General features: G+C 46.4%; 1 protein-coding gene across 1 annotated transcript in view; it reads right to left on the bottom strand.

The window, feature by feature from the left end:
* Positions 1-24,013, bottom strand: part of GTF3C6 (general transcription factor IIIC subunit 6) — a 105,700-nt gene extending 81,687 nt beyond the window's left edge. The window contains exon 1 of the mRNA XM_086918877.1: positions 23,863-24,013. Within this exon, the coding sequence (XP_086775003.1) occupies positions 23,863-23,949 (87 nt within the window). The 5' untranslated portion in view covers positions 23,950-24,013. The remainder of the gene's footprint in view (positions 1-23,862) is intronic.
* Positions 24,014-27,533: the final 3,520 nt, after the last annotated feature.

Below are 27,533 nucleotides of genomic sequence, written 5' to 3'. Positions count from 1 at the left end.
GGGTTGTCAAGCCCTGTATTCATTTGCTGAACACCCCATTTTACATTCCTAGCCACCAAGCCTCCAATAGCGATGTATCCCACCCCAACCTTAACGCCCCGTGCTCAAGTGATCCTCCGTAGAAGGACCCATCCCTTAGGAGAAAAAAGTCACGCAGATCACGAGATTGCTGGACTACCATGTGTACAGCCGCGGCCTGTGCAGGTAAGAGTGGTGGGTGGTGGGGCCGGGATTTCGACAGAAGGTGATGAGGGAAAATTAAATAATTGATTTTCCCTAATCATCGTCCATCGAAAGACCTCCCCCCCGCCCCATATGACCCCACCGCTCTTACCTGCACAGGCCGCGGCTGCATGCGCATGCCCTGATCATCCTGCCTACCCCAAATTCAGGGTTCCTGTTAAGATTAGTTGATCTTGCCCATATCACTTTGCTGGTTAAGGAGTCAGAACATACAAAGATGATGCGTGGGACTCAGCAAGGGTTTTGTTCCACTACACTTTTGCTTGCTATCTCTCTGGAACCCTTTACTTTCATACTTCTAAAGAATCAGTTAATAAACCTGATTCTTTATAATGGACACCCCTCAAAATTTCTTGCATACACAAAGGATGTTGCTATTATTACAAAGTCACCACATAGCAATAGAATTTGAGGCATCTAGATTTGGCTTAATATCAGGGTAAAGCAAAAAACAAGATCCAAGGAAAATTGTTAGTGCACTGTGTCTGGGGGTGAATTTAATGGCTGATTGTGAAAAGAGTAAAAAAAAATGAATTATGATCGGGTATACATAAGTTTAAAATGATGGAGTAGTCCACATGCATCTTTGATTGGCTGAAGTAATTTAATTTTAATGATACTTCCAAAATTCAAGAAGTACCTCTTGATCTATATGCCATTTAGTTTTAAAAAAATGATTCTATATGTGTCAACTTTTTATGTTAGTATGGACGCACAGATGGGACACTGAAATATCTTAGACTTCGGATAGCATGAGGTAGCTGAACATTTCCAATCTTCAGATTTTATTATTTCTCTGCCATAATTCAACATAGGAGCTCTTTAATCGCAATCTACTAATAGGAAAATTATATAAATACTCCCCTCTATTTATGAATTAGCTTATGCAAGGTGAGTATTTTTTATTAACTAAGCTTATGGAAAATAACTAGTACAAAAAAGTATTTTTTAAAGTTGTACAAGTTGATATTAAGACATGGAAAATTTGGAAAGAGATGTTTAAACTTCCAAAAATATAAAAAATATTAAATCCCATTATGGAATTCTCCATCGTTGCCTACAATTTTTCTGGATGATTATACCAAAATCTGGAACCAGTCTGGAACTAAGCCACTGGGTCATATATAAACTGATCATTCACTATATCCATTTGGCAGTTACAGGAAAACTACAGCCGTCCAAAAGAAACATTCTCAAAGTATTTGCAAACTAGAGATTTCATACAAAAAGATGATAGTATTCAAATTAGCACAATACACTACAAGTTACTATCACGATGGCTAATGGCCCCAAAAAAAGATTGGGGTTGATTATAAATTTTCTTCTGAAATAGTCATTGATTATCTAGGATTTCACGCAGAAATTTTGGGCACTAAGTTGAAAAATAATATTAGTATGGCTAAATTCCAGGAGTATGTTAAACTCTTAGGCCGTTGTACCTGTTGTGCATGGGGGGCCCCTATCCCCTTCCTGTTTTTGAACTTTTTCTCCCTTGTGTCTAGTGAGCTTTCTGCCCCAACGGGTCGGAGGGCCCTATTGATGCAAACTCCCTAAACTGTCCCTGGGTTGGCAGAAAAACTATTGCACTCCTTCTAGGTGGGAACACGGCCTGATGTGTAGAGGCCCTCGCTCATTCTTTTTTTTGGGGCCGCTTGCCCCTGGTGTTTAGCGTCCTTCCAGTTCCCCAGTTTGAACAGATTGCGGTATACTACACAATTCGCCCCTTAAGAACACAGAAAGTCTGCGGTGTCTGTTCGGAGTTGGAGTCATGGTCCTATGCCGGATGCACTGCCACGACCTCTTCTCTGGGGGTTAACGGGGCCACTACACTGGCGACGAAGGTGGGATCCTGTCCACCCACTGCTGCTGCCCCCCTGCTGTGATCGTGCAGCCAGAGAACAACCCTCTCAGAGCACCAAAATGGAAAAAGAGCGCGAAAACGCGATCGAAATTGCGAAGAGAGACGAGCGCTGTGTGAGTGCCATCCCAGGAAGACTGGAGCTGCCAGAGGGCGAGTCCAAGTCTAAAGTATTGATTACCCTTGAAGAAATAGGCTAATAAGAAACCGGAGCCAGAGTAAAGACAGATACTCCTGTCCCTTTTGGCGGCCATCTTGAAGTCAGGCGCCATACATAGAACTACATTGGCAGTTATCCGGCGGCCATTTTTAAGTCAAGCAACCTCCAAAATACCTTCAATATCACCAGAATCTCAGCAAATAAAGCACCGCCTGCCCTGGAAAGCGTGTACCCGAGCCCAGAATGTCAGTAGAACCTGACACTTCACGCCCAGGAGCCATGAGATCAGACATACAACCCCAGCAACCACAACCAATGCTACTGGGAGTGTCGTATCTGCGTCCGCCAGAACCGTTGGAGATGACGTCAGGGAACAGCATGAGGCCCAAATGGAAGAGTTGGGCTGAGGATTTTGAGGACTTTATGACAGGGTCTCAAGTGCAAGACCCCAAGCAGAAGCTGATAGCGCTGCGAAACCTGATAGGGAAGGACATTGCACAAATCATCAAAGAATTGCCTGCCGCCAGCGCCACTTCATATGACAACGTGAAAGGAGCTCTAGATCGGAAGTTTCTGCACAAGTGAAACTTGGACTACGAGCGGTACACGTTCAACCTTGCGTCGCAAGAAAAAGATGAACCGATGTGTGACTTCATTGCTCGCATTCGACGCCTAGCCAGATATTGCGAATTCGACACATTCAACACAGAAGACGCGCTGCCGCTACGCATAATTGCAGGATGCCAGTCAGAATCATTACGCCGCCGGTTGTTAAAAAAACACTACACACTTGAAGAAATAGATGAACTAACGCGCATAAACGATCAAGCGGAAGACCACGCTAAGAAGATGGAAGCCAATAAGCCTGAGAAAAGAGAGCAAGTATTCCGGATGCAGTCTCACACCGACCTGAAGCGCCGGTCAGATCACAGCAAGTCAGGAAGATCCACGCAGACCTCCCAGGGAACGTCTTCGCGCAATTGACCTCGAGGCAGTCGGACAAACAGACCAGCCTCGAAATGCTATAGGTGCGGACAAGACTATCCCCACTCAGGACAGTGCCCTGCCATCGGACAACAATGCCACCGCTGTGGTAGAGAAAACCATTTCGAAGCAACCTGTCAAACACGAAGATCAGCGATAAGGGCAACCAAGTCAAACTCAGACACTCATCACCAAGCCAGAGCGGTAAAAGGAAGAGGAAGCCACTCACCTAGCTCGTCGAGGTCGAGCGTCCAATCAGCCAGCTCATACAGATCCCAGAGGTCAACATCCCGGGAATCATCATCTCCCACGCATGTCTCACAGGACAGTGATAAATACATATCCATGGTGTCAGATCCTGACAGACTGAAAAGATATCCGAAACTGGACATTCAAATAGGAAATCATCCTGCCAAGTTTGTACTAGACTCAGGAGCGTCTCTGAACTACATCTGCGCCCTGGAATATCAAAGCATGAAACCCCGTCCGAAACTGGAACCAACATCTGTTAGAGTCTATGCCTGGATGTCCAAGAAACTGCTACCATGCCTGGGACGGTTCAGCACGACCCTAGCTTATAAAGACCAACAGATTCAAGCCTACGTCCATGTGGTTGAAGGTCCGGATGCAGCAGATTGTCTTCTCAGTCTGCCGACGGCAGAATACCTCAAGCTTGTCGAACTTCTATACATGGTAGATGATTCCCCAGACATCATCAGCAAGTTCCCGAACCTCTTCAAGGGTCTTGGGAAATGCAACCAGTTCAAAGTCAAGCTACATATCGACGAACAAGTGTCACCTATAGCACAACACCACAGAAAGGTATTGTTTCACCTGCAACAAGCAGTGGACGACGAACTACAAGACCTGTTGAGGACGGACATCATTGAACGGTCCACAGGGCCCACTCCGTGGGTATCGCCCGTAGTGGAAGTGCCCAAGAAAGGACAAGACAATAAGGTGCGCCTGTGTGCGGACATGCACGCACCAAATACAGCCATTGAAAGAGAGCGACATCCCGGACCTCATATTAGCGATATAATTGCCCGCCTCAATGGAGCGACCGTCTTCTCGAAGTTGGATCTCAACAAGGGATACCACCAACTAGAACTGCACGAGAAGTCTCGCTACATCACCACCTTCACCACTCACCAAGGCCTGTTCCGCTACAAACGCCTAAACTTTGGAATATCCTTTGCTGCTGAGATATTTCAAGAAGCCATTCGACAAGTGATCCAAGGGATCCCAAATACCTTTAACTATAGTGACGATATTCTAGTCTTCGGAGAAAATCAAACAGAACACAACAAAGCATTAGACCGAGTGTGCCATGCATTACTCAATGCCAACCTCACCCTGAACTCAGCCAAATGTGAATTCCACAAGTCCACATTGAAATTCTATGGACATATCTTTTCCAAAGATGGCATGAAACCAGATCCTGAGAAGGTGTCGGCCCTTGCGGACACCCCACAACCACAGGACATCAGCGACCTTCGCTCGTTCTTGGGAATGGCGAGTTACTGCACTCGCTACATTAAAGACTACGCAACCATCAGCTACCCGCTCAGAGAACTCACCCGCCAAGGCCAACAATTCCTATGGTCACCCGCGTGTAAACACACATTCAACAAAATCAAGAAAGCTGTGAGATCTGCCATTAACCTAGCCTATTTCGACACCAAACGGAAAACTGAAATCATAGTGGATGCCAGTCCGGTTGTACAAGGTGCCATCCTGGCACAATACGACGAAGAAGCAGACCAACGTCATGTGGTGGCCTATGCCAGTCGTAGTCTCACCGACACGGAGAAAGCTTACTCGCAACCCGAGAAAGAGAGCCTCGCGGTTGTATGGGCCTGCGAGCACTTCCACCTGTTCGTATACGGGAAACATTTTACGCTCATCACAGACCACCAAGCACTTGTCACCATCTTTGGCAACCCACGAGCGAAGATACCCCCGCGCATAAAAAGATGGGGCCTACGATTGCAGGACTATATCTACACCATTGTCCATAAGCCTGGGAAAGCAGAGAACCCAGCGGACTATATGTCACAACACCCGCAATTGGATACCCTGGAGCGATGTTCCGTAGCTGAAAAATACATTCACTTCGTCATCGACAGTGCATGCCCTCCTGCAGTACCGCTGGAAGCCATTTGTGAAGCATCTAGTCAAGACCCCACTATTCAGGACGTTATGGTCCAAATCCGTACCAACTCATGGAGACATCTCAGGGACTACCATCAAGACACAACCGTTGATGCCCAGGAACTGGTAGCATTCCGACATGTCCAGAAGGAATTGTCAATCAGCACGGATGGTCTCTTGCTAAGAGGGGGGAGGATAGTCATTCCTCAACGACTGGGACAAGGAACCATCAACCTGGCCCACGAGGGGCGGCCCGAAGTCTGGTTAGATCACCATCACACCTTTTTTTGGGGCCTATTTTCTCCCTAGTGTCAAGTGTTTTTATCTGCCCCTTTAGAAGGCTGATTGGGAGTGAACCCCCGAAGGGAGTGCAGAAAGAATGTTGTGGCCATTCAGGGCTTAGAGCACGGTTTAAATGCATGGATGGGCTGCCCAAACCCTTTTTGAGTTTTGGCCAGGTAAAATCCCTGGTGTCTAGGGCTTTCTGGACCCCTGGGATGGACGATGGGTAGAACGCCCTCAATTGCCACCAGAGGGGGCAGAAAGGCTGATTGTTTATTCTGAGCCAGCGCCTGGGGGGCGCTTTACCCCTCCCTAGGCTCTAGTGCGCCAATTCTCCCCTCTTCCCATCCCCGAATATGAATCCAGTAGAGAGTTATAGCATTGTAACGATATCTCTACCATCAAAATTGGTGCTCAGGAGGGGGAGGGAGGTTGGAATATGCCTCTGAGCACCAATGCAAGTAAGAATAACATAAGCCAGTAGCAGTAGCGTCATTTTACTTGTATTTTCATCATTTAAAAAAAAAACAAAGCACCGCCACAGGTTGCTGGGTAAGCTCTTCCCTAGAGCCTGACCTGTAAAATAGCAAGCATTGGCAAATACTCGTCCTACCATCTGCACCCATGACAATATTAATGTGATGGACGCTAACGTTGGCCACTGGCTGAAGACAGCCAGTGACCAGTTCGCCCCCCTAATCACATTTCCTAGCACCAGACACCCCAATTCCCATAGGTGGTTCTCTGACGACCTCAGGAAGTACAAACTTGAGGTTCGTCAGCGGGAACGCTTATGGAGACGCGATTATTCTGTGGCATCCAGACTGAGATACGTGGCTGCCCGCAAAGAGTATAAGCAGGCCATCCTTTCAGCAAAATCTGAGCATTTTTCTCATAGAATTCTCTCTGCTAATAACAAATCCAGAGAGGTATTTAAGATCTTGAATGAGCTTACCTCAGACGATAGGACCCTCCCAGCTCAAACCCCTACCATTGAGACCTGTGATGCCCTCAATCTTTTTTTCATTGAAAAAATTATTAAAATAAAAGATTCGATTATGTCCCCTTCACAGCCACCACCACCTGACACTTCTTGTAATAACCCATTGTCCTTCACGCAGTTCCCTGCCTTGGATCACACCACCTTAGCGGAACTGGCTATCCGGGTAAAATCAGGCTCCCTGAGTGACCATTGCCCTCCTTCGGTGTTGCGAGACATCTGTCTAAAATTACCTGAGTGTATACTACCCCTGCTGAACAGATCTCTCTCCAGTGGCATGGTTCCCAGCTCCTTCAAGGAGGCCATTCTCGTGCCCCTTTTGAAGAAGCCTGGCGTGGACCCTACAGAACTCATCAATTATCGCCCAATATCTCTGTTGCCCTACCTGTCTAAACTTATCGAAACTCATGTCACCAGATGTCTCTCTAATTTCATCGAGAGTTCACACTTCCTTGAACCCAATCAGGCGGGCTTTAGACCGGCCCACTCCACGGAAGCTGTAATCCTGGCTGTTCTGGATACCCTGAGGAGGAATGCTGATGCGGGAAGCCCTCAGGCCCTGGTACTTCTGGATCTATCTGCCGCGTTCGACACAGTGGATCACAACATCCTTCTCCACCGTGTCGAACAGGCTGGCATCCAGGGCCTCGCTCTTGGGTGGGTGGAGTCATTCCTCACCGGCAGAACCCAAGCCGTTCGTTTGGGATCATTCACTGCGTCCAAAACCCCCATCACCTGTGGTGTCCCCCAAGGTTCCTCTCCTTCCCCTTTATTATTTAATTTGTACCTTCGCCCCCTCATTCACTCACTCCAAAGCTGGGACGCTACAGTTTTCAACTATGCGGACGATCTGCAGATCGTCCTCCCGCTTCACTCCCCACAAGCTGTCAATAATTTTCACTCAATTATGACCCACATTCAGCAGTGGATGAATCACAACCAACTAAAACTTAATCCTGGGAAGACTGAGCTCCTTCTCCCTGGTTCCAGTGCTGCTTACTGGGGTCCGCAGTTCTGGCCCATTGAGCTCGGCCCCCCTCCTGCTCCGGCCAAGACGGTGAAGAGCCTTGGAGTGACAATCGATGCCGAGCTCTCGCTTAAAGCCCAAGTAGGTGCCACGATCTCTTCATGTATGTTCCAGCTCCGAAAGATCCGGAAGATCAGGCACCTACTACCACATGCGGCACTGGCCCAGGTTGTCATGTCCCTGGTTCTTTCCCGCCTGGACTTTTCTAATTCTCTATATCACGGACTCCCATGTTCTCTTGTGGGCCGTCTCCAGGTTGTGCAGAACCAGGCAGCCCGTCTTATTTTCAAAGTCCCAAAATGGCAGTCTGCGAAGCCCTTGCTCCATAAGCTCCATTGGCTGCCAGTAGAACGGAGGACGGCCTTTAAGTTGGGCTGTCTTACGTTCAAATCCCTCCACTGCACCAGTCCTGCCTTTCTTAACTCACTGATCACTCCGTACCAACCTGCACGTAACCTTCGGTCAGCTCATCATCACCTACTTGTCACTCCGAAAGTCAAAACCAGCAAGGTTGGGGGCCGTCGCTTCGCCCACCTCGCACCTAAATTCTGGAATTCTCTTCCCATAGTCATTAAATCTAATGGTTCCTTACTCCAATTCAGGAAGCTTTTAAAAACTTTTCTGTTCTCCAGCACCGGTTAAGTTTCTGCCTTGGGATTCTGTTTTTGCTCTGTCAGTTAGCGCCAAGAAACCTCTGGTGTTAGTGCGCTTAAGAAGTTTCACCTAACATAACATAACATAACATAACAATAGGTCTCGCCTTTGGGACCTCATAAGTGCATAGCCAGAGATATTGGCTTTGCTATTCTGTTTAAGCTATGTTTTAGAGTAGTGTGGCATGACTGCAGCATCTTGCAAAGTTATAATACAAAAAGTGTAATAATAATTTGTTACTTTGTCTATAATTAAGATGAGTTTATGTATAAGTGAACAAACTTATTAAAAAAATTATTGATATAAAAAAATGCTCAGTCTTTTTTTGGAGGGGGGCGGGATGTTGCCAACTTTTGCCTGCCTCTTCTAAATGGTTGTTATAGGTTTTTTTTGTTTTGGGCAGCAGGAATATATAAACAACAGGAGGGAAGAGGTTGGGAAATAGTATCTGAATTATAATTTGTGCAGCAAAAGGTTATTTGGGGTGAATCAACAGATGCTAGATTTTGAGGGTACTATGTAGCTATACAAATGGCTTAAGTATGGAATAGACAATTAAATAATGTAATAATTAATGCCCTTCGTCTTCCACCTGGTTCTTTCAAAAGGGTACATAATGTTAATGCATAAACTGGATAACAACCGAACCCTCGCATGAACAGCCCCTTGTGCTTCTGATGCTCCTGCTACAATAAAAATGTTCTCAGTAGAATATTCCTCCTTGCCGGAGAGATTGATGTGAGCTTGACCAGGTCTATATGAAACGCACTGGGGTTTTAAGTGTGAGGGGCTGGGGCACTGGTGTGTACAGAGGGTGGATATCTAGGGGTACACTGACTGGAATAGGTGGTGTGAGAAGCATGGAAGAATAGGCACCGTGGGCTGGGTAGCCTGGGACCACGAGTCGTGCATGTGGACTTCTAGTGCGGAGAGCTCGCAGTCCTGTGGTCCATGGGGGGCCTCATTCCCCGGAACCAAGTGAGGAGTGTGTCCAGCATTATCAGGAGAGGACGCACTACAGACCTGCAACAAGTAACATCAACAGACTTTTAGCACCCAGTGCCGTTTGTGCCTCAGAAGAGAAACGCGTTCTTTTGGAAAGAAGGCGTCATGTTTCCAGATCAAAAAGTACATTTGATATTTTAACAGAATGTCTGTGTTCATTTATGCGTAATAGAAGAACATTTGTGTGCATTTATGAGACGTGTATAAAGGTGTAGGTGTGTGTGTGAGAGAGAGAGAGAGTGAAAAGGGTGACATTTCCATCTAAGTGCAGATGCGCGCGTTCCATCACTAACGGGCAGACATTTGTACTCCTTTTGACTGTTAGGCCAAGCTAAAGGCCTTGTGTGACATTTTGTAAAATCTTCTGCACTTAATGGGACGCGTCTCTCTTGGAGCAGGAGGAGGATCTGGACCCTGTCCCTCAAACAATAAGTGCAGTGCTAGTGTCACTGGCAGATATGAAAACGGTAAGGTCGCGAAAGGGCCTCGGTACAGGCTAAGCTGCTCCAAGGACAGAGCCAGGGAACCGGAGCCGAAAAAAAGACCAGATACAATCAGAGAAGAGCCTACAGGGGCGAGCCACTCTCTAAAGGCATGAGCTGCTGTCAGGAGCCTACAGGCACGAGCAGCTGTCAGGAGCATACAGGCACGAGCTGCTGTCAGGCACAAGCACCCGTCAGGAGCCTACAGGCACAAGCTGCTGTCAGGAGCCTACACGGTACAAAAGAAGGTGGTAATGGACAGAGCATCTGAACCAATCAAACACTCACACCCAGTCAAAAGATCTGGGTTTAATCCATCACCGTTCTTTAGCCCACTCTGCCACCCCAGTTCAGACATGGCTATATGCAAATCAGTCTGACCCTGTGCCTCATGGGAACAGTCCAGCCGAACTGCCAAGCCATGCCTTCCTTGGACCAGAAACAAGCTTCCGAGGACCGGTTTCTGGCATTCCGTCTTCAGCCCGGCTTGCTTGAATCCAGTGGCAAAGTGAGCAAGGGACTCACGTCTGAGCATACCCTGCCACACTTATGGCGGCCAAAAGCGGTACAAAAGGGGGTGTTAATGGACGGAGCATCTGAACCAATCAAACACTCACACCCAGTCAAAAGATCTGGGTTTAATCCATCACCGTTCTTTAGCCCACTCTGCAACTCCAGTTCAGACATGGCTATATGCAAATCAGTCTGACCCTGTGCCTCATGGGAACAGTCCAGCCCGAACAGCCAAGCCATGCCTTCCTTGGACCGGAAACAAGCTTCCGAGGACCGGTTTCTGGCATTCCAGCCGTCTTCAGGCCGGCTTGCTTGAATCCAGTGGCAAAGTGAGCAAGGGACTCACGTCTGAGCATACCCTGCCACACTTATGGCGGCCAAAAGCGGTACAAAAGGGGGTGGTAATGGACGGAGCATCTGAACCAATCAAACACTCACACCCAGTCAAAAGATCTGGGTTTAATCCATCACCGTTCTTTAGCCCACTCTGCAACTCCAGTTCAGACATGGCTATATGCAAATCAGTCTGACCCTGTGCCTCATGGGAACAGTCCAGCTGAAGTGCCAAGCCATGCCTTCCTTGGACCGGAAACAAGCTTCAGGGGACCGGTTTCTGGCATTCCAGCCGTCTTCAGCCCGGCTTGCTTGAATCCAGTGGCAAAGTGAGCAAGGGACTCACGTCTGAGCATACCCTGCCACACTTATGACGGCCAAAAGCGGTGCAAAAGGGTGTGGTAATGGACGGAGCATCTGAACCAATCAAACACTCACACCCAGTCAAAAGATCTGGGTTTAATCCATCACCGTTCTTTAGCCCACTCTGCCACCCCAGTTCAGACATAGCTATATGCAAATCAGTCTGACCCTGTGCCTCATGGGAACAGTCCAGCCCGAACTGCCAAGCCATGCCTTCCTTGGACCGGAAACAAGCTTCCGAGGACTGGTTTCTGGCATTCCATCCGTCTTCAGCCCGGCTTGCTTGAATCCAGTGGCAAAGTGAGCAAGGGACTCACGTCTGAGCCTGCAGGCACAAGCTGCTGTCAGGAGCCTATAGGCACAAGCTGATGTAAGGAGCCTGCAGGCCGAGCTGCTGTCAGGAGCCTGCAGTCACGAGCTGCTGTCAAGAGCCTACAGGCACGAGCTGCTGTCACGCACTCGGCCGACCTCCTAAAAAACGAAACAGGCCGCACCGGGTCTGCCACTGCAGCAGCAGAGGCGACCCGGGCGGTTCACAGCTGGGTGGTCATTGCTCACACCTCCAGGGGTAGGCCTGTGCCAAGGGCTGGCGAGAAAGGTCATGCCACAGCAGTAGACACCGTTCACCCAGGCACCTTCAGAACAGGAGCAGACACCCATGGCAGCCCCACAAGGAGTGGATGGACTGGCACAGGTTTTCGCAGTCAAGATGTACAGAAAATTCCCAGCAACTTGAGGGGAGCCGGGTATGGCACTAGGATTGAAATACTCTTATGGGGAAGAAAAACACATACTCCGAGGCACAAGCAAATTAAGGGTGCGGTTTTGTTTTGTGGAACACAAGTGGTGCGCGTGAAAGCACTTAATGAGCCATGACGGCTCGTTGGCTCTTACTGTAAAAAAAAAAACAAGACGCGCTCTGTGGCGGGAGGGGGAGCAGGAGGTGAGCCTGTGTGGCAAAGGAAATCTACAAAGGAAAACCAGGGCGCTAAAAGCTGGCGGATGCGCGCGTGCATGAACGCAGGCGGTAGGCAGTGTGGCAGCACTTTTCAAAGCCCTAACTAAATGTATCGCAGCGCATGCGCTGGCTCAGGCGAGACCTACAAAGGGAATTGATTACCTGACCTTAGACCTTTGACATGGTATCCATATCAAATGCACCCAGCTTGGGCCGCTGTTGACGTGGAGGTCATGTCAATAACATCCAAACAGTTAATGTGTTTGAGTGCAGAATTATTAAACTGCCCATAGCAGAAAGCAATATAGTGTGCACACGATGCATATCATTTTCCTTGGTAACTCACTGCCTGTGTTTTCTATATTGGTGAGCGTTCCCAATTAAGTCATTTAGTGCACCTCAGTTGATGCAAAATTACAGTCCTATTTCTAAGTTCATGGATTGTTCCATATTTTGTTTTTCAAAATCTGTTGACCCAACAACAGGATTGCGATTGTCAAAATCTGGTCCCTTTAGAGAGTTTGGGTCTCCAGCATGGTCTTATAAACCAGGGGGAGAGGGAGGATGTATATCTCCCAGTTTCTGGAGCGGGGGATAAAGGGCTAATACCCCCCCACCCCCCTCTCCCCTCCCAAGGTTATGAAGTGGAAACTGAAGAATAACCAGTTAAACAAGCATTTGCAATGCAATAGGTCTCGCATTAGGAAAGTTTGAGCTATTGGAATTGTAAATGACAAATTTTTTATTTATGTGTTGGTTTTGAAAATAGCGAAATTAATAGCTTTGTCATTTACAATGCCAATAGTTTTAACTTTCGCAAACGTGACACCTATAGCATTTGTAATGCAATATGTGTTGTATTCACAAGACTTAGATGTATTAATATTACAAATAACAATGGCTTTTATTTTTTTTAATAGCTAATAATTAAATAAAAGTTATTGTAATTTATAATGGCAATAGCTTAAACTTTTGTAAATAACTTTTGGGAAGATTATGTTCAGTGTATTTTATTGTGATGAAAATCCAAGAACAGAAGTGAAATATTAAAATCTTTTTGTGACATTTGTAATAAAGCTTGAAACATAGAGAGAACATATTAGAACCAGTTGTTGTTGAATGGTTGCACAGAGTGATGCTGTGGCGTTCAGTGGTGCCGAGTGATGCTGTGGCCTTCAGTGGTGCTGAGTAATGCGGTGTCCTTCAGTGGTGCTGAGTAATGCTGTGGCCTTCAGTGGTGCTGAGTGATGCTGTGACTTTCAGTGGTGCTGAGTGATGCTGTGACTTTCAGTGGTGCTGAGTGATGCTGTGGCATTCAGTGGTGCTGGGTAATGCTGTGGCGTTCAGTGGTGCTGAGTGATGCTATGGCGTTGAGTGATGCTGTGGCATTGAGTGATGCTGTGCGCGGAGTGATGCTGTGGCATTGAGTGATGCTGTGGGTGGCATTGAGTGATGCTGTGGCATTGAGTGATGCTGTGGCATTGAGTGATGCTGTGGCATTGAGTGATGCTGTGGCATTGAGTGATGCTGTGGCATTGAGTGATGCTGTGGCATTGAGTGATGCTGTGGCATTGAGTGATGCTGTGGCATTGAGTGATGCCGTGGCTTTGAGTGATGCCGTGGCTTTGAGTGATGCCGTGGCTTTGAGTGATGCTGTGGCATTAAGTGGTGCTGTGGCATGTGGCGTTGAGTGGTGCTGTGGCGTTGAGTGGTGCTAAGGGATTCTGTGGCGCTGAGTGATGCTGTGGTGTTGAGTGGTGCTGTGGTGTTGAGTGGTGCTGTGGTGTTGAGTGGTGCTGTGGCGTTGAGTGGTGCTGTGGCGTTGAGTGGTGCTGTGGCGTTGAGTGGTGCTGTGGCGTTGAGTGGTGCTGTGGCGTTGAGTGGTGCTGTGGCAATGAGTGGTGCTGTGGCGATGAGTGGTGCTGTGGCGATGAGTGGTGCTGTGGCGTTGAGTGGTGCTGTGGCGATGAGTGGTGCTGTGGCGATGAGTGGTGCTGTGGCATTGAGTGGTGCTGTGGCGTTGAGTGATGCTGTGGCGTTGAGTGATGCTGTGGCGTTGAGTGATGCTGTGGCATTGAGGAATGCTGTGGCATTGAGGAATGCTGTGTCGTTGAGTGGTGTTGTGGCATTGAGTGGTGCTGTGGCGTTGAGGGGTGCTGTGGCATTCAGTGGTGCGGAGTGATTCTGTGGCACTGATTGATTGTGGCGTTGAGTGGTGCTGTGGCGTTGAGTGATGCTGTGGCATTGAGTGATGCTGTGGCGTTGAGTGATGCTGTGGCGTTGAGTGATGCTGTGGCGTTGAGTGGTGCTGTGGCGTTGAGTGGTGCTGTGGCATTGAGTGGTGCTGTGGCATTGAGTGGTGCTGTGGCATTGAGTGGTGCTGAGTGATGCTGTGGCATTGAGGGATGCTGTGGCGTTGAGGGATGCTGTGGCGTTGAGGGATGCTGTGGCGTTGAGGGATGCTGTGGCGTTGAGGGATGCTGTGGCGTTGAGGGATGCTGTGGCGTTGAGGGATGCTGTGGCGTTGAGGGATGCTGTGGCGTTGAGGGATGCAGTGGCGTTGAGGGATGCTCTGGCGTTGAGGGATGCTCTGGCGTTGAGGGATGCTCTGGCGTTGAGGGATGCTCTGGCGTTGAGGGATGATGTGGCGATGAGTGGTGCTGTGGGGTTCAGTGATGCAATGCAGTAGGTCTCGCAATTATGCGGATTTCAGCTATTGCATTGTAAATGACAATGCCTTTTATTTAGGTTTTTGTTTGTAAAACATAAATAAAAGGCATTGTCATTTACAATGGCAATAGCTTAAACTTGCGTAAATGTGAGACCTATTGCATTGTAAATGCTTGTTTGAAGAAGGTTTTGCCTTGTGTGGCCGTATTGTAGGAGTGCTAATAGCTGTAGGGACTATGGGCAGTCACGGGAAACACGAGTGGAGGAGAACCTGGCAGGGAAGGGTGGTTTAAATTTACAGATGCAGCAGTGCGGCGAGGTGCTCTTGGATGCCGCTCAAACACAAACAAATTTGTTTTAAAAGCTGGCTCCACTAAACAAGCAATGCGTGCAACTAAATAAATAATTAAAAGCGGCCAGAAGTGAAAGGGGAGAAGAACCTGGCAGGGAATGGGGGGGTTTGAATTTACAGATGCATCAGTGCGGAGAGGGGATCTTGGGTGGCGCCTGAACACATAAATAAAACAAGATATGTTCATGTGGGAAACAGATGTGGAGGTATTCTATTGGAGAAAATATCCAGTGGTTTAATTGCGCAGGAGCGGACTGTGGACACCTATAGATTAATTAGATCGTCTTCCCATTTTTTGTGACGTGGCAACCTAAATGTAAAGAATAATGTTTTGTATGTCTTAGAATGCTTAAAAATGTGTTGAAAGTAGTCACTGCCGGCTCCCCCTCAAAGCATGCCACAAATGTTATTTTGCAGGAAAATGCCAACTTTCCAGAATTGCAATAGTCATATGACAATATAAAACAAGAGGCTCCGAACCAAATAAAAAAAGAGTTTTTTAAGCATGCCTGTGCCTCTGCTATTGGGAGTGCTTAAGATCAGTAGTGGGAAATTGTGGAAAGTTATCATGTTGGCTGTAAATATGCTTTTAGTCTTTGGAAATGGGCTGCGGGAGCTTGAGGCGGAAATAACATTGTTTACATCACGTCCCTCTAGAGAGGCCGTTCGATGAGAAGCTTATGAGAGTCGGTAGGTTGCATTTAATGGACATCTAGATACGTGTCTGACAGGAAGGGAAATTAGATTCTCTTATTTAAAGGGGAGCTCAGATGCCAGCACCGGAGGGGAAAGCACTGGGTGCGGAATATAGGAGCGAGTTAAAGAGACACAGAGCAATGAGAAATGATTTGGCTGTAAATATGCTTTTAGTCTTTGGAAATGGGCCGAGGGAGCTTGAGGCGTAAATAACATTGTTTACATCACGTCCCTCTAGAGAGGCCGTTCGATGAGAAGCTAATGAGAGTCGGTAGGCTGCATGTAATTGACATCTAGATAAGTGTCAGACAGGAATGAAAATTAGATTCTCTTATTTAAAGGGGAGCTCAGATGCCAGCACCGGAGGGGAAAGCACTGGGTGCGGAATATAGGAGCGAGTTAAAGAGACACCCAGCAATGAGAAATGATTTGGCCTTTGGGCAGCTGTCACAGAAAGTGCGTATATATCTGGTTTTCCAAGTTAGATGGGTGGGAGGGTCAGCCAGTGTCAATCATTTCTTCAGGATACAACATAATCTAGTTAGTGAGGCGTCGCGCTTCAAGAGCCTGGTGCGGGGGAGCCAGCGAGTGGGAAGGAGGGAAGGAGCATATGGGGATGGGGTGTGAGTGAGGGGGAGCAGAAGCCTTAGATGTGGTGTGCGAGGCCAATCGCGCGCTGGAGAAGCGTCACGCTTCAAGAGTTAACATGTGAACCCAAGAGTTAACCCAAGTGAGCAGCACATCACTGATCTAGTTCTGTCAACCTTTGAAAAACGCCTGTCTTAGGCCCGTCAGAAGTGTAAGAAACTGAAGACATGTACGAGAGTAAACACAAAATGTAGATAACTCCGAGGCTGATTGTTTAAACCTCAGACGTCATATAAATACCAACATGATTGACATGGAAAGAGGAGTTGAAAGGATCGGCCGTCAATAGTGGCCATATTGTGATTGGCTGCAAGTATACATGTATAGGGATGTAGCTCGAGCTGCCGACTTTGGGCGTGGGAAACAGTGTTCGAGTCCCGCCGGCTCTATTTTAAAAATGCAGACGTAATAATTAAATTTAAAGGCAACCAGGATCCGGTAAACAAACATTCTGGAGCAAAATAAAACAAGGGTTGGGGCAATGCACAGAGCAGGCGCCCTGAAACCGCCCTGATCAAAGACATTCAAATGCTGCTTGAAAGCCAAAGCGGGAGGGGGAAGTGCAGGGATGCATGGGAAAAAGCCCTGGAACCACCTTAGATTAGAAATGTCCTCTGACTGAGTCGGATTAGCAGGAAACCTAGAAATGCATATGCTGTGTGTGAGCTCCAAAAGTGAAGAGTCAACCAAAACAATCTGGGCCTGAAGAGCAGAGAAGGGCAGAAGCGAGCTGCCGACTTTTGGCGTAGGAAACAGTGTTCGACTCCCAAAAACAAGTCGGATGGGGGTAGGGGGCGGGGGAGAAGGGGAGTGAGCGAGTGGGAGGAAAACACTGGTGAAGCGTCGCTCTTCAAGAACCTGGTGGGGGGGCGGGGTAGCCAGTGAGTGGGAGGGAGGACAGGAGCATATGGGGATGGAGTATGAGTGAGGGGGAGCAGAAGCCTTTGATGCTGTGCGAGGCCAAGCGTGCGCTGGAGAAGTGTCACGCTTCAAGAGTTAACATGCATTGTGAGAAATCCGCATGGAATCTGCTTGGTCAGAGAGTTTGTTTCAACTACATTACTCTTGTCTATTTATCCCTGCGGGATAGAATAGTCGAGACCTAAAAAAGAATATATAACCCCCTGGAGCCATGCTGCACATAGCCTGTCTCCCTGAAATGCTGTAACCTGAGAAGCAAACTCTGTGAGGGATGCAGAGCTTTTTGTTTTTGGTTTTATTAAATATATAATTGCAGCAATTGAGGTGTTGGACCTCTCCTAAACGTGGTATATTTGTCAAACCAAGCGAGCCAGCAGAGTGAGGGAAAGCAGGGAAAGCTATCTTATGCTAATGTTATAGATGACTCTGATGGCTAACCTGACTTGAGAAAAACAACCATTTTTGGAGAGGCTCACCACCTCAATGACTGCAATTAAGAAAAGTCAAAGAAGTCTTGGACCCCAAAGAGTTAGCTCCTTAGTGTATAGCTCTTCAATCAGAAACTTGCGATATTCTGCAAGATTTCAGACAGGTTTGTTTTGCCACTGTTTGATCTAGTGTCTGCAGAAGCATTTCAAACAGGAAAGCACACCTTTAAATCTTATGGCTAGGCATGTGTATATGTGTATGTACAGTGTCAGTTTGAGGAGTTACAAGTGTATTTCTTTTACACCATATACTAACACTAACTGTATAACAATAATTGAATAACTAAAAGCAAATCGCTGACCTTTAGTATTAAATGGAAGAGAGAAGGATGTAACCATGCTGACTCAATTCCATGTTGTGAAATCAGGAATCCTGGGCTTGAATACCAGCTACCCCATTGACACTGAGTAATCCACGGCCTACCATTTTACTTCAATATATACCTTTTCCCTTAACCAACATGTTAGAGAGCATGTTGACGTAATTCAGTAGAGGAGCTGTGCTATGCAAAAAACGCACTAGAATATAATGGTTAATACAAGATAATCTTCCTTCACATTTGATATCATTACAGGCTATAAAAATAGAGAACATAACAAACTGACGCGTTTGGGTAACTAGTGGCAACAACATTAGGGAAGTAGGTATTCTTGATTGTTTCGTATTTTTAAAAAAATTCAATAAATGTCAGTCAAATTCAGTTATATAAACAAATGCACTTAATTGAGACACAGAATGTTGAAAAACACATTCTTCTCCTTTTAAAGTCTTTAACACATTCTGTCATGACATTTGTTACCAGACTTACGATGGCTCGTTCTGCCTTTGGCTATTAGAGCCAAATCAGACCCCTGGTGAAGCTCTAAGTGACGCCCCCCCATTTTTTGCTTTCTATGCCCTCGGTCCCCTATCTGGGATGTGAGAATGCACATGAGTAAACAGTCCTGCCAAATGCCACGCATCACAGGTTAAAATTACGCATTTCAGTGCCAATCCCCCAGTCCTTGTTTTATTACTTGAGGTGTTGCGCCAGCACGAGTTATCAGATTACAGTGCTGCTCAGTGAGAAAGCAGTGACTGTCAGCTTATGGCTCGAGCGGGGTAAATTGAGGTTGCTATGGATAGTTAAAGCCTTGGGCTTCTTTTGTTCACATGGGCACTTGAAAGGCTGAAAGAAAGGCGCCTGGCATTTTTCTGACACCAGACGTGTCTTTGGCACGGAGGGTGGGGGGCTGATATGTTGTCTCTCTGAGGCTTTCCACACTACCCTCCAAGCCGGAGCGGTTTCTTCCCCCACCCATTCAGAGATGCTTTTGATCATTTTATTTTGCGAGATAACAGCAAAAAAACAGCGTGCCGAGGTTTTGGACTGCACAGTTGCGGAAAGCCAGTAAGCTGCTTCAGAGTGCAATCGTCCATGTACCTTCAAGTAATTTTCTTTTTTTCTAAACAGAAGTATAATGTAGTCATTATCTTTGAGGACTATTATAATTTATCTGAAATAAAATGATCGTTATACTTGTTATGTTCTCGCTTGCTTTATTTCTGTGTTGTGTCCCTTAACATTTTCTCTAGGGTGTACATGTTTAAAGTATTGAGAATTACCCTTATGGCAGCAATTGTTTACTTTCCCTGAGCTTTTATTACTGCCATATGTAGAATACCTCTCCCAGTAGCAGTTAACTCTGGAATAGCAAAATATTGCATTACCCTTTTGGTATATACCTTCTTTCTTGCTTCTTAAAGCATGTTGAGTGTGTTTTGAATGGCATTGGAAAATTATGTGTGTGGTGCCATACATTACCCCTATTACTAATCCACCATTACCTGTGAGCAAGAGTGCTAGAGATGGAGGTCTCTAGTTGGCAGAGGTAGGTACCTTTGTAGGGACACTTGCTTATTGTCAGTGTAAGGGGGTAGATACACACTTTAGATAACCCCTGCTCAACCCCTTGGTAGCTTGGCACGAGCAAATAAACTTATCCCAAAGGCAATGTGTAAAGGATTTGTACTCAAAACACACAGTAACACAGTGAAAACACCACAAATTGACACCTCACCAGTTTAGAAATATCTGAACCAAACAAGACCAAATCGACAAAGATCCAGCATACACTCATCAAGATAGCACTTAAAAACTGTTCTTTCCCCCCAAAAAAGCTTGAAGAAAACAAATCGTTCCACCTGGGGCTATTACAACACCATCACAGGCATAGATCCAAAGTACGGCACTGATCACGAGGTGCGCAGCGGCGGGCAAGGGGTCACACGGACTCCCAAACAGTAACTAGGAAACAAAGTCTATGGACGATGCATGGCGTTTTGGAGGTGATGCGTCGGGTACGAGTTCCCTGGTTGCCACGGGGGGGGGGGGGAAATCGGGAGCGGCTCGGCGTTGTGTCCGCAAGCAGGCAACATTTCGAGTCCAGGGCCGGGAAAGTCGGCAGCAAGGCAGTGCAGGTGGGGTGGTGTGTAGTGCACTTCACAAGTGGGGCCCCTAGCCTCGGTGCAGGTTGCTGCATCACTGCCAGCGGCGCTGACGCCACATGAGTTGTTTTTCTTGCTTTCTTGAAGTTCCTTCCAGCTCCCAACATCAGGAATAACCTCCCGAGGCCCATGACAGGAATAGGCATCTCCTGCAGCTTAGAACGTCCAGTAGTTGAGTTCAGCGGAGCTGGTGGTGAATTATTTATGTCCCTGAGATTTCAGAACAGGAGATGAGCTCACACAAGCCCTTTGGGTTTCTTCAAGCAGGCTCACTGCAAAGTTCCAGTCTTTGTCCTTTCCTTGGCAGAAGCAGGCCAACCCAGCAAAGCACATACAGCAAAGGGGCAGTACTCCTCCTTCAGCTCTCCGGCTCTTCTCCTTGGCAAAGGTTCCTCTTGAACCCAAAAGTAATCTAATTAGCTGGGGATTAAGGTCCACTACTTGTAACCATTTTGTCTTTGTTCTCTTTGTGTCAAGGGTCTCTGAGCCCAGTCCAAACCAGTTCTGTCCTCTTCAGGGCAGCATCACTACAGGGAGTGGAGTCAGCATTGTGCATAGGAGACACTGCAGACTCCCACTACATGTAAGAAATGTGAAGGTTAGGGCCTGGCAAGTGGGTGCACTTGCCAGGTCGACATGGCAGTTTAGAACTGCGCACAGACACTGCAGTGGCAGGTCTGAGATACCTTTGCAGGGCTACTCCTGTGGCCCAATCAGTGCTGAAGGCCCACTAGTAGCATTTGATTTACAGGCCCTGGCACACTCAGTGCACTTCACTAGGGTCTTACAAGTAAATCAAATATGTCAATCATGGATAACCAATTACAACCACAATCAATTTATAAAGGGAGCACTTGCAAGTTGACACTGATCAGCAGTGGCAAAGTGCCCAAAGCATCCAAGCCAGCAACAATTCAATCCAGCACAGCATCAAAAATACAGGAGGTAAAGGCAAAAGGTTAGGGGAAACCAGGCCAAGGATGCTAAGTATAACAAACAGTTATGTGTGGGGTGTAGAGCTATCTATTTAGGTGTTTACATGATACCATGACAGTTTGCTGTAAAGTGGTGGTGAAATACGCTTCTATGTGATATTTTGGAATATATCCTTTGTATTAGGGGTCAGGGTCCATTTGTAGCTCAGTGGTGTTGCAAAGATATTTTCTAGGTATAGATATTTTAGTCCCTTTTCGCCTTATTGTTTATATAAGTTGCACAGTTGTAGTGCTGGGGATTTATGCAGGGTAGTAAACCTTATTACTGAGTGAAATTCTGTATCTGATATGGCTAGAAGAGATTGTTATTGGAAGGGTCAAACTCATATTTTCTGGTTAGTAGTGTGGGTATTAGTTAAGCCCACTGAATTTCACAAATGAGGGTTCATTTCTGAAATGTATTTCTGTATGTGGATGCTACTCATTCTAATGGCACTAGTGTGCCACTCAAAGTGTTACACATAAGTTAGACATAAGCAGACTGAGAATAAAGAAATGTCACACATAGCCAAAGCTAAAACCTGGCAGCTATGCATAAAATGAGGAAAGGGGTAAGGAAGGAGGATATGTACATAGCTGCCAAGTTTTCAGATTGCTTATGTGTGACATTTCCGTAGGTTCAGTGTTGTCATGAGTCCCATACTACTATCTAATGTGCAACACCTCGAGTGGCACTTTCTTACCAGCAAAACCAAGCAATAAAGTCCATTTAAATTCCTACATATCACAAAATACCACTCTTTAAGCAATGAGAAGCACTAGCCTGAATACATGGTCCATTCTAACCCCATTAACACACCCAAGAAGAAGCATGACCCAACCCAGTTCCTCCTAACTCCATTAAAAGTATCAGAAAAAGCAAACCCAGCCAATGTGTTCACACCTTTTGCACATCTAGCATATCTACCCATACTCGAGGTGCTCTAATGCTCGTTAAATCCACCAGAGCTGGCCCAGTCATTTCAAAGCCATTCTAACCCCCGCAGTGCGGCCCTGTACTGTACATTGCAGGCATTCAGGCCTTTGCTAATTCCTAAAATAAGAACCACTAGCGTATTATTTTCTGGGAAAGGTGGGAACGCTACTGGTCTATCCCAGTTTCACTTTAATCCCATTCACAGCCCCATTTAACTTTCCTGTGTCAAAAGTCATAAAAGCCAGCCCAGTTACTCGCTGCCAGGTAGAGCTTAGGTGTTTTTATTCAGCCAAAAGGGCTGGGATGATCATGCAGTGCCCTGGAGTGTTACAGTACTGAAGATGAGAAAGTCCGGTCCCAGCGCTGCCTGCCTGGCTTCAGATGGAACAGTGCTCCCTTTTACTGCACCTCCCGTTTCAGGCCAGAAGGAGACTACAGCATCGCTCATTGGCTTCTCTGTGGGAGGAAGAGGTCCGGCAGCTGGGTGTAATCAGTTGGCGGTGACCAGTAAAAAACTGACCACCGTGTGTTCGTTACCAATGAGCGCTACCTTCCTGAGTTGATACCCTCTTGTGTTGCACATGGATCCCTTGAGGCGCTATTCGGGCCGCAAACTGGGTACGGAAAGAAAAACAAAACTGTTGCCCGCCACCTCAGTGTGACTACTCTCAGCCAATCCTATAGCATGGTCACAGTGAGGCAGGCACCTTGCTGTACTCCACATGAGGGACCAAAGCCAGATTGTCTCTATTCACAACTGAGAGAGATCACTTGGTACTCTCTAGCCGTGTGGCCCACTTCATTAAACCGCCTCAGTAACTGGGTGATTTCCCGGGACTGGGCGTTTTGCAATGTATTCAATTTTCTCACTGTGAAAATTTGGGCGGCACATCGAGCTTATACTGCCTATATGTATTGCAGCCTCCCCTAGTTACAGCACGCCTAGTGGGTGGTCCCTGGGGTGGTATATTGGCTTGACGTAGGCATTTTAAAACGGTGATGCGGACACCAGCTCTAAAATGTGTTAGTCTAACCCCTAATGCGCGGTACTTGGCAGGATGTATTTAGACCCTATCTGGGAAGACATTTGAACTCCACTCACAGATTTCAAGTTTCCCTCGTCCATATGTGAGTATCTCAACCTGTTTTACTTAGAATTGTGGGTCTGCTAATCAGCTTTGCTCCCTTGTCTATTCGTTGCTGAAGTATGAGACCCAGAACCAGATCAGAGGATTAGTAGGTCCTTCTTATAGCTATATAGTAGGTCCCCTATTTATGAACTGAGTGTTATTCTAGAGTACGGTATGAAAGGGGTGGACGACACCTTACCAAGGAGACGTTGTGGAAAAGCACAGAAATAACTTTTCTTTCTTACGTTGTGGAAAAGCACAGAAATAACTAAACTATTTCTTTTTTAATTCGAGAGCTTCCAGGAACTATGCGTAATAACACTTATTTTTATCTAACGCATATATGCGCTGTATATACACGGTGTTATTATCCCTATTTAACGATGCACAATTCTACTAAATTGGAGGATTAGGGGAAGAAACGGGCGCTTTCGGGATTCGAACTCATGACCTACGGAATACTAGCCTTGCGTTAACTCACGGAAGCCATCTTGCCAGCATAAAATATTACTGTGAGGCAACCATGCCTGTGCTATTCATACCTCTTCTTCCTCATCATCGTCATCGTCATCCTCCTGCGGTGGACCTGCCCCAGCCGTTCCGGCGGGGCCCACGGTGGGCACCTCCATCTCAAAACACGGTAGGTTTCCTTCTAAAAGGGCTCGACTGACTTTACAAACATGGCTGCGGTAGGTGAACGAAGAAGACAAGCAATGATGGCTTTGGAGACAAAAGACGGACAATGAAGTAGTTGGGATAGTGGTAGTCATCTTAGAATTCGCTCATACGGAACAGGGCGTTACAATAACAATATAAAAACGAGTACGTTTTGGAATAGGCTTCAGCAAACCGTTACATTTTGCAAGACAGAAAACTACACATTTAATGCACAGGGGTTTAATAAAATATGAATTTCGTAATACTTTAATCTACAGTACGTTTATAGTACTTATCCGTGACATACATATTATTATCTTTTTAGGCATTATACTTGAAAACGTTTAGCTTTCTATATTTTGGCAATATTAGCATTGCATTTGATGCCGCGATGCTTCTTTAAGATGGCTACCACACTCACCTCGTTCATTTAGACACCTTTGACCACAGTGGCATATTAGGAAGGAGCGAAGCGAACGCTTCCATTCAGTTACCTAGTTGGAGCCACTGGTGTGCGTATTCTCAATGCGTGGCTTCGATGAGACTAGCAGTAGGGCGATCCTCATTATCGATAAAGTGTAGGTATCGTAGCTTCTTTCGCGCTGCACTATTTTGGACATAAAATATTCATAGTCATTTGGAAAGTTAGTAAGTACTGTTTCACAAAAACAAGCTTTGCTAGGCTGGTATTCAACCACACCGTTCATTTATAGCCACACAAACTATGTATCGGAATATTCATGATGTATTCAGTGATTTTGATCCAACCCCGAACACCTTTCACTTTAATTTGTATCTATGATCGTATCAGTAAAGATTGTTCTATAAAACATTATTGCACGGCTGTAAGTCTTCAATCTTTCCACATTTCAATCGTGTATATTATTTTTTCACACAATATATTTAACCAGAGCACTGCATTTTTAAAAATTATTAGTAGTGAGGGCTAATTAGCATATTTAATTACTATCAGCCGTGAATGTTACAACCTTTGACCTCAGTGATAAGTGAAGTTCAGACAATAATTTAATACTTGGCTCGTAAGAAGTGAGCGAGGGTGAAGGGTCAAGAGAAAATTGGCAATTTTCTTTACAGGCCAACAGTTGAAGATTGAGGAGCTTGTTGTTCCTCCTTTAGCCCCTGCTCATCTCTCCCCACTTATTTTTGCATAGTCCCTACACTATACTATTAGGTCATTTTAAATCTGCTTCCATTCTTTAAAGTTTTTTCATTTCTTTTAGCACAGTAACGTCCTCTTGCCCTGTTTAACATTGACTGTCGTCATTAACTACAACATTATACATTTAATGCTACACATTCTGTCATATACATGTAATTTGAAAATATGTCATAAAGAGTGTTTAAATGAATAGTGAAGTTTGAAAAAATATACATGGACACATTCATGCCAACCTTGCTGTTTCATAATTGTCTTAATATTTTGCCTATTTTTTTTCAAAATTGACAGTCTGCTTTTTCCATGCGAAAAGTTCATTGTAATAACAGATTTGTAAACTGACAACTTTTTACTGAGCGGAAGTGGCTAACACACCAGCCACCCCAAGTACTATGTTCAAAGGTCATTTTAATCCTTATTATTGGCCATGTTTATTTATTTTTCTCTCCATTACAAGATAGAAAAATACATTACTGAAATGACATGATGCGACTAACTAAGACCCAGTGAGGTTGCAGAGGTAATATCTGTGTTTATTTATAACTTGTGGTTTTGAGTTTGCTTAAGCCCTTTGTTGAATCTCAAGATCTGTTAGTAATGTTGGAGGTTGGTTATGAAGGGAGTGCCATAGAAGAATTTCCTGAGCTCCCAGAGTTCGAGCACTTATATAGGTTTTATTAAATCTTGGGAAAATGGAATGGAAATTGCCATTAGGACTTGGCATGCTGGCCTTATTTCTTGCTCCAGGGATGGCGGGCTTGCGGCCTGGTGCTCCTCTTTGCTGGAGCTCGCTGCACGTCGATGCTGATCCTTTCTCGGCGGGGCTTACTAGAGGAATCGCTTTATTGGTACTGCCTGGCTGGCTACTCCTGTCAACATGCCCCCAAAGCCTGCAAAAAATACAAAAGACAGGGGAGAAGTGCTCTCCTCATCAGCAAGACTAGCCGCCCATACTCTGGGGTCCAAACTGGATTCTACTCTTAAGCAGGCTGGCGCAGGGTCAGGTAATCCAGCTGACTCAAGGCTTGGAGAGGGGTGGTGGGGATATGGCGGAAGGCATAGGAGCAGGAACAAGGAAGATCCAAGCAGACATAAAAAATGCTGGCATGGAGGTTGGGTCTATGGGTCTTTTTATGGCTGCTCTGCCACAGCTACAGCCTGTAATAACGGAATTTTTCTCCATTAAGAACTCTGGTGGTGGTACAAGCAATCCGGGCTCCTCTGAGAAGCAGGGCAAGTCAGACCCTAGTGCCTTCTTGACCGCTTATGCATGAGCTGGGGGAGCCTCGGCGCCAAATGCTGCAGAAGGAGACCAGTCCAACTCTGGGGGAATACTGCTGATGCTATCCGAACGACCCTCACACTTGGAGATTGAAGAGCAGGGTAACTGTCTGGGTAACTCCCTAGTGGTGGGGCAGGTCTCTCTCTGCAAAGCTGCTAGAGTTAACTATACTCCTCAGCCTTTTACTCTTGGGAAGGAAGGGTATAGCAACGGCTGTGACATATCTCACCATGGGCGGGGCGGATACATTCTTCTCCCTTACAGAGGGTTCAGACTCAGAGGCCTCTAACTCATATCTCAGCACTAATTCATCAACTTCTGCGCCAGCACATTGGAAACACCTGAGACAGCTCTTAATCATTCAGAGCACCAGAAGACTCTTAAGGGCAACCCAGAATCCCGGAGGAGGAGAACGAAGAACTTAGCTGACAGTAGCCTGAAATGGGATTACTCCCAAACAAAATTGGTTGGGACCCCGGAGGAAGCACCAGCCCTGAATGAAACAGCCTCATCCGCCGTACAGCCGAGAGTGAATTTGTCCTTAAATTCCAAGTCAGACTTAATCTTAGAATCTATTAAAGAGCATCGGGCTTAGACCTGGGTAGACAGTAAGAGGGCAAGAAACGCTACAAAAAAGGTGGAAGGCGCCGTCCAGAAGGTGGGGAAGGCATGCTTGCAGATTGGGGAGCGCCTTATCTGCTTCAAGGACAGGACCACAGCATTGGAGGCAGAGGTCACCTTGGTGAAAGAGCAAGCCAAGTTGCATGAGTCCCAATTAACCAATGTGCAGTGGAAGCTAGAGGACATGGAAAACCGACAGCGCAGGAATAACCTCTAGTTCTGGGGATTGACGAAGGCCTTCAGGGGGATAATATCCGTTCTTTTATGTTGGCTCTCTTAAAAAATGGCTTCCCTGAACTGTCAGGATGGGACTAGGCCTCAGAAGTTCAAAGAGTACACCTGTTTCTGGCTTCCCTAATAACACTGTGCAGGCTAGCAGAGAAGCAAGACAACCAAGGGCTATTTTAGTATTCTTTGGTAACTTTTTGCTTCGCCAGGCCATTTCTGAGAAAGCTCGCCCAGACGCTGACCTGACC

The sequence above is a fragment of the Lissotriton vulgaris genome, chromosome 1_1 (genome assembly GCF_964263255.1).
Source record: "Lissotriton vulgaris chromosome 1_1, aLisVul1.2, whole genome shotgun sequence".
Taxonomy (NCBI): Eukaryota; Metazoa; Chordata; class Amphibia; order Caudata; family Salamandridae; genus Lissotriton; species Lissotriton vulgaris.
This window is presented reverse-complemented; position numbering and strand designations above follow the sequence as displayed.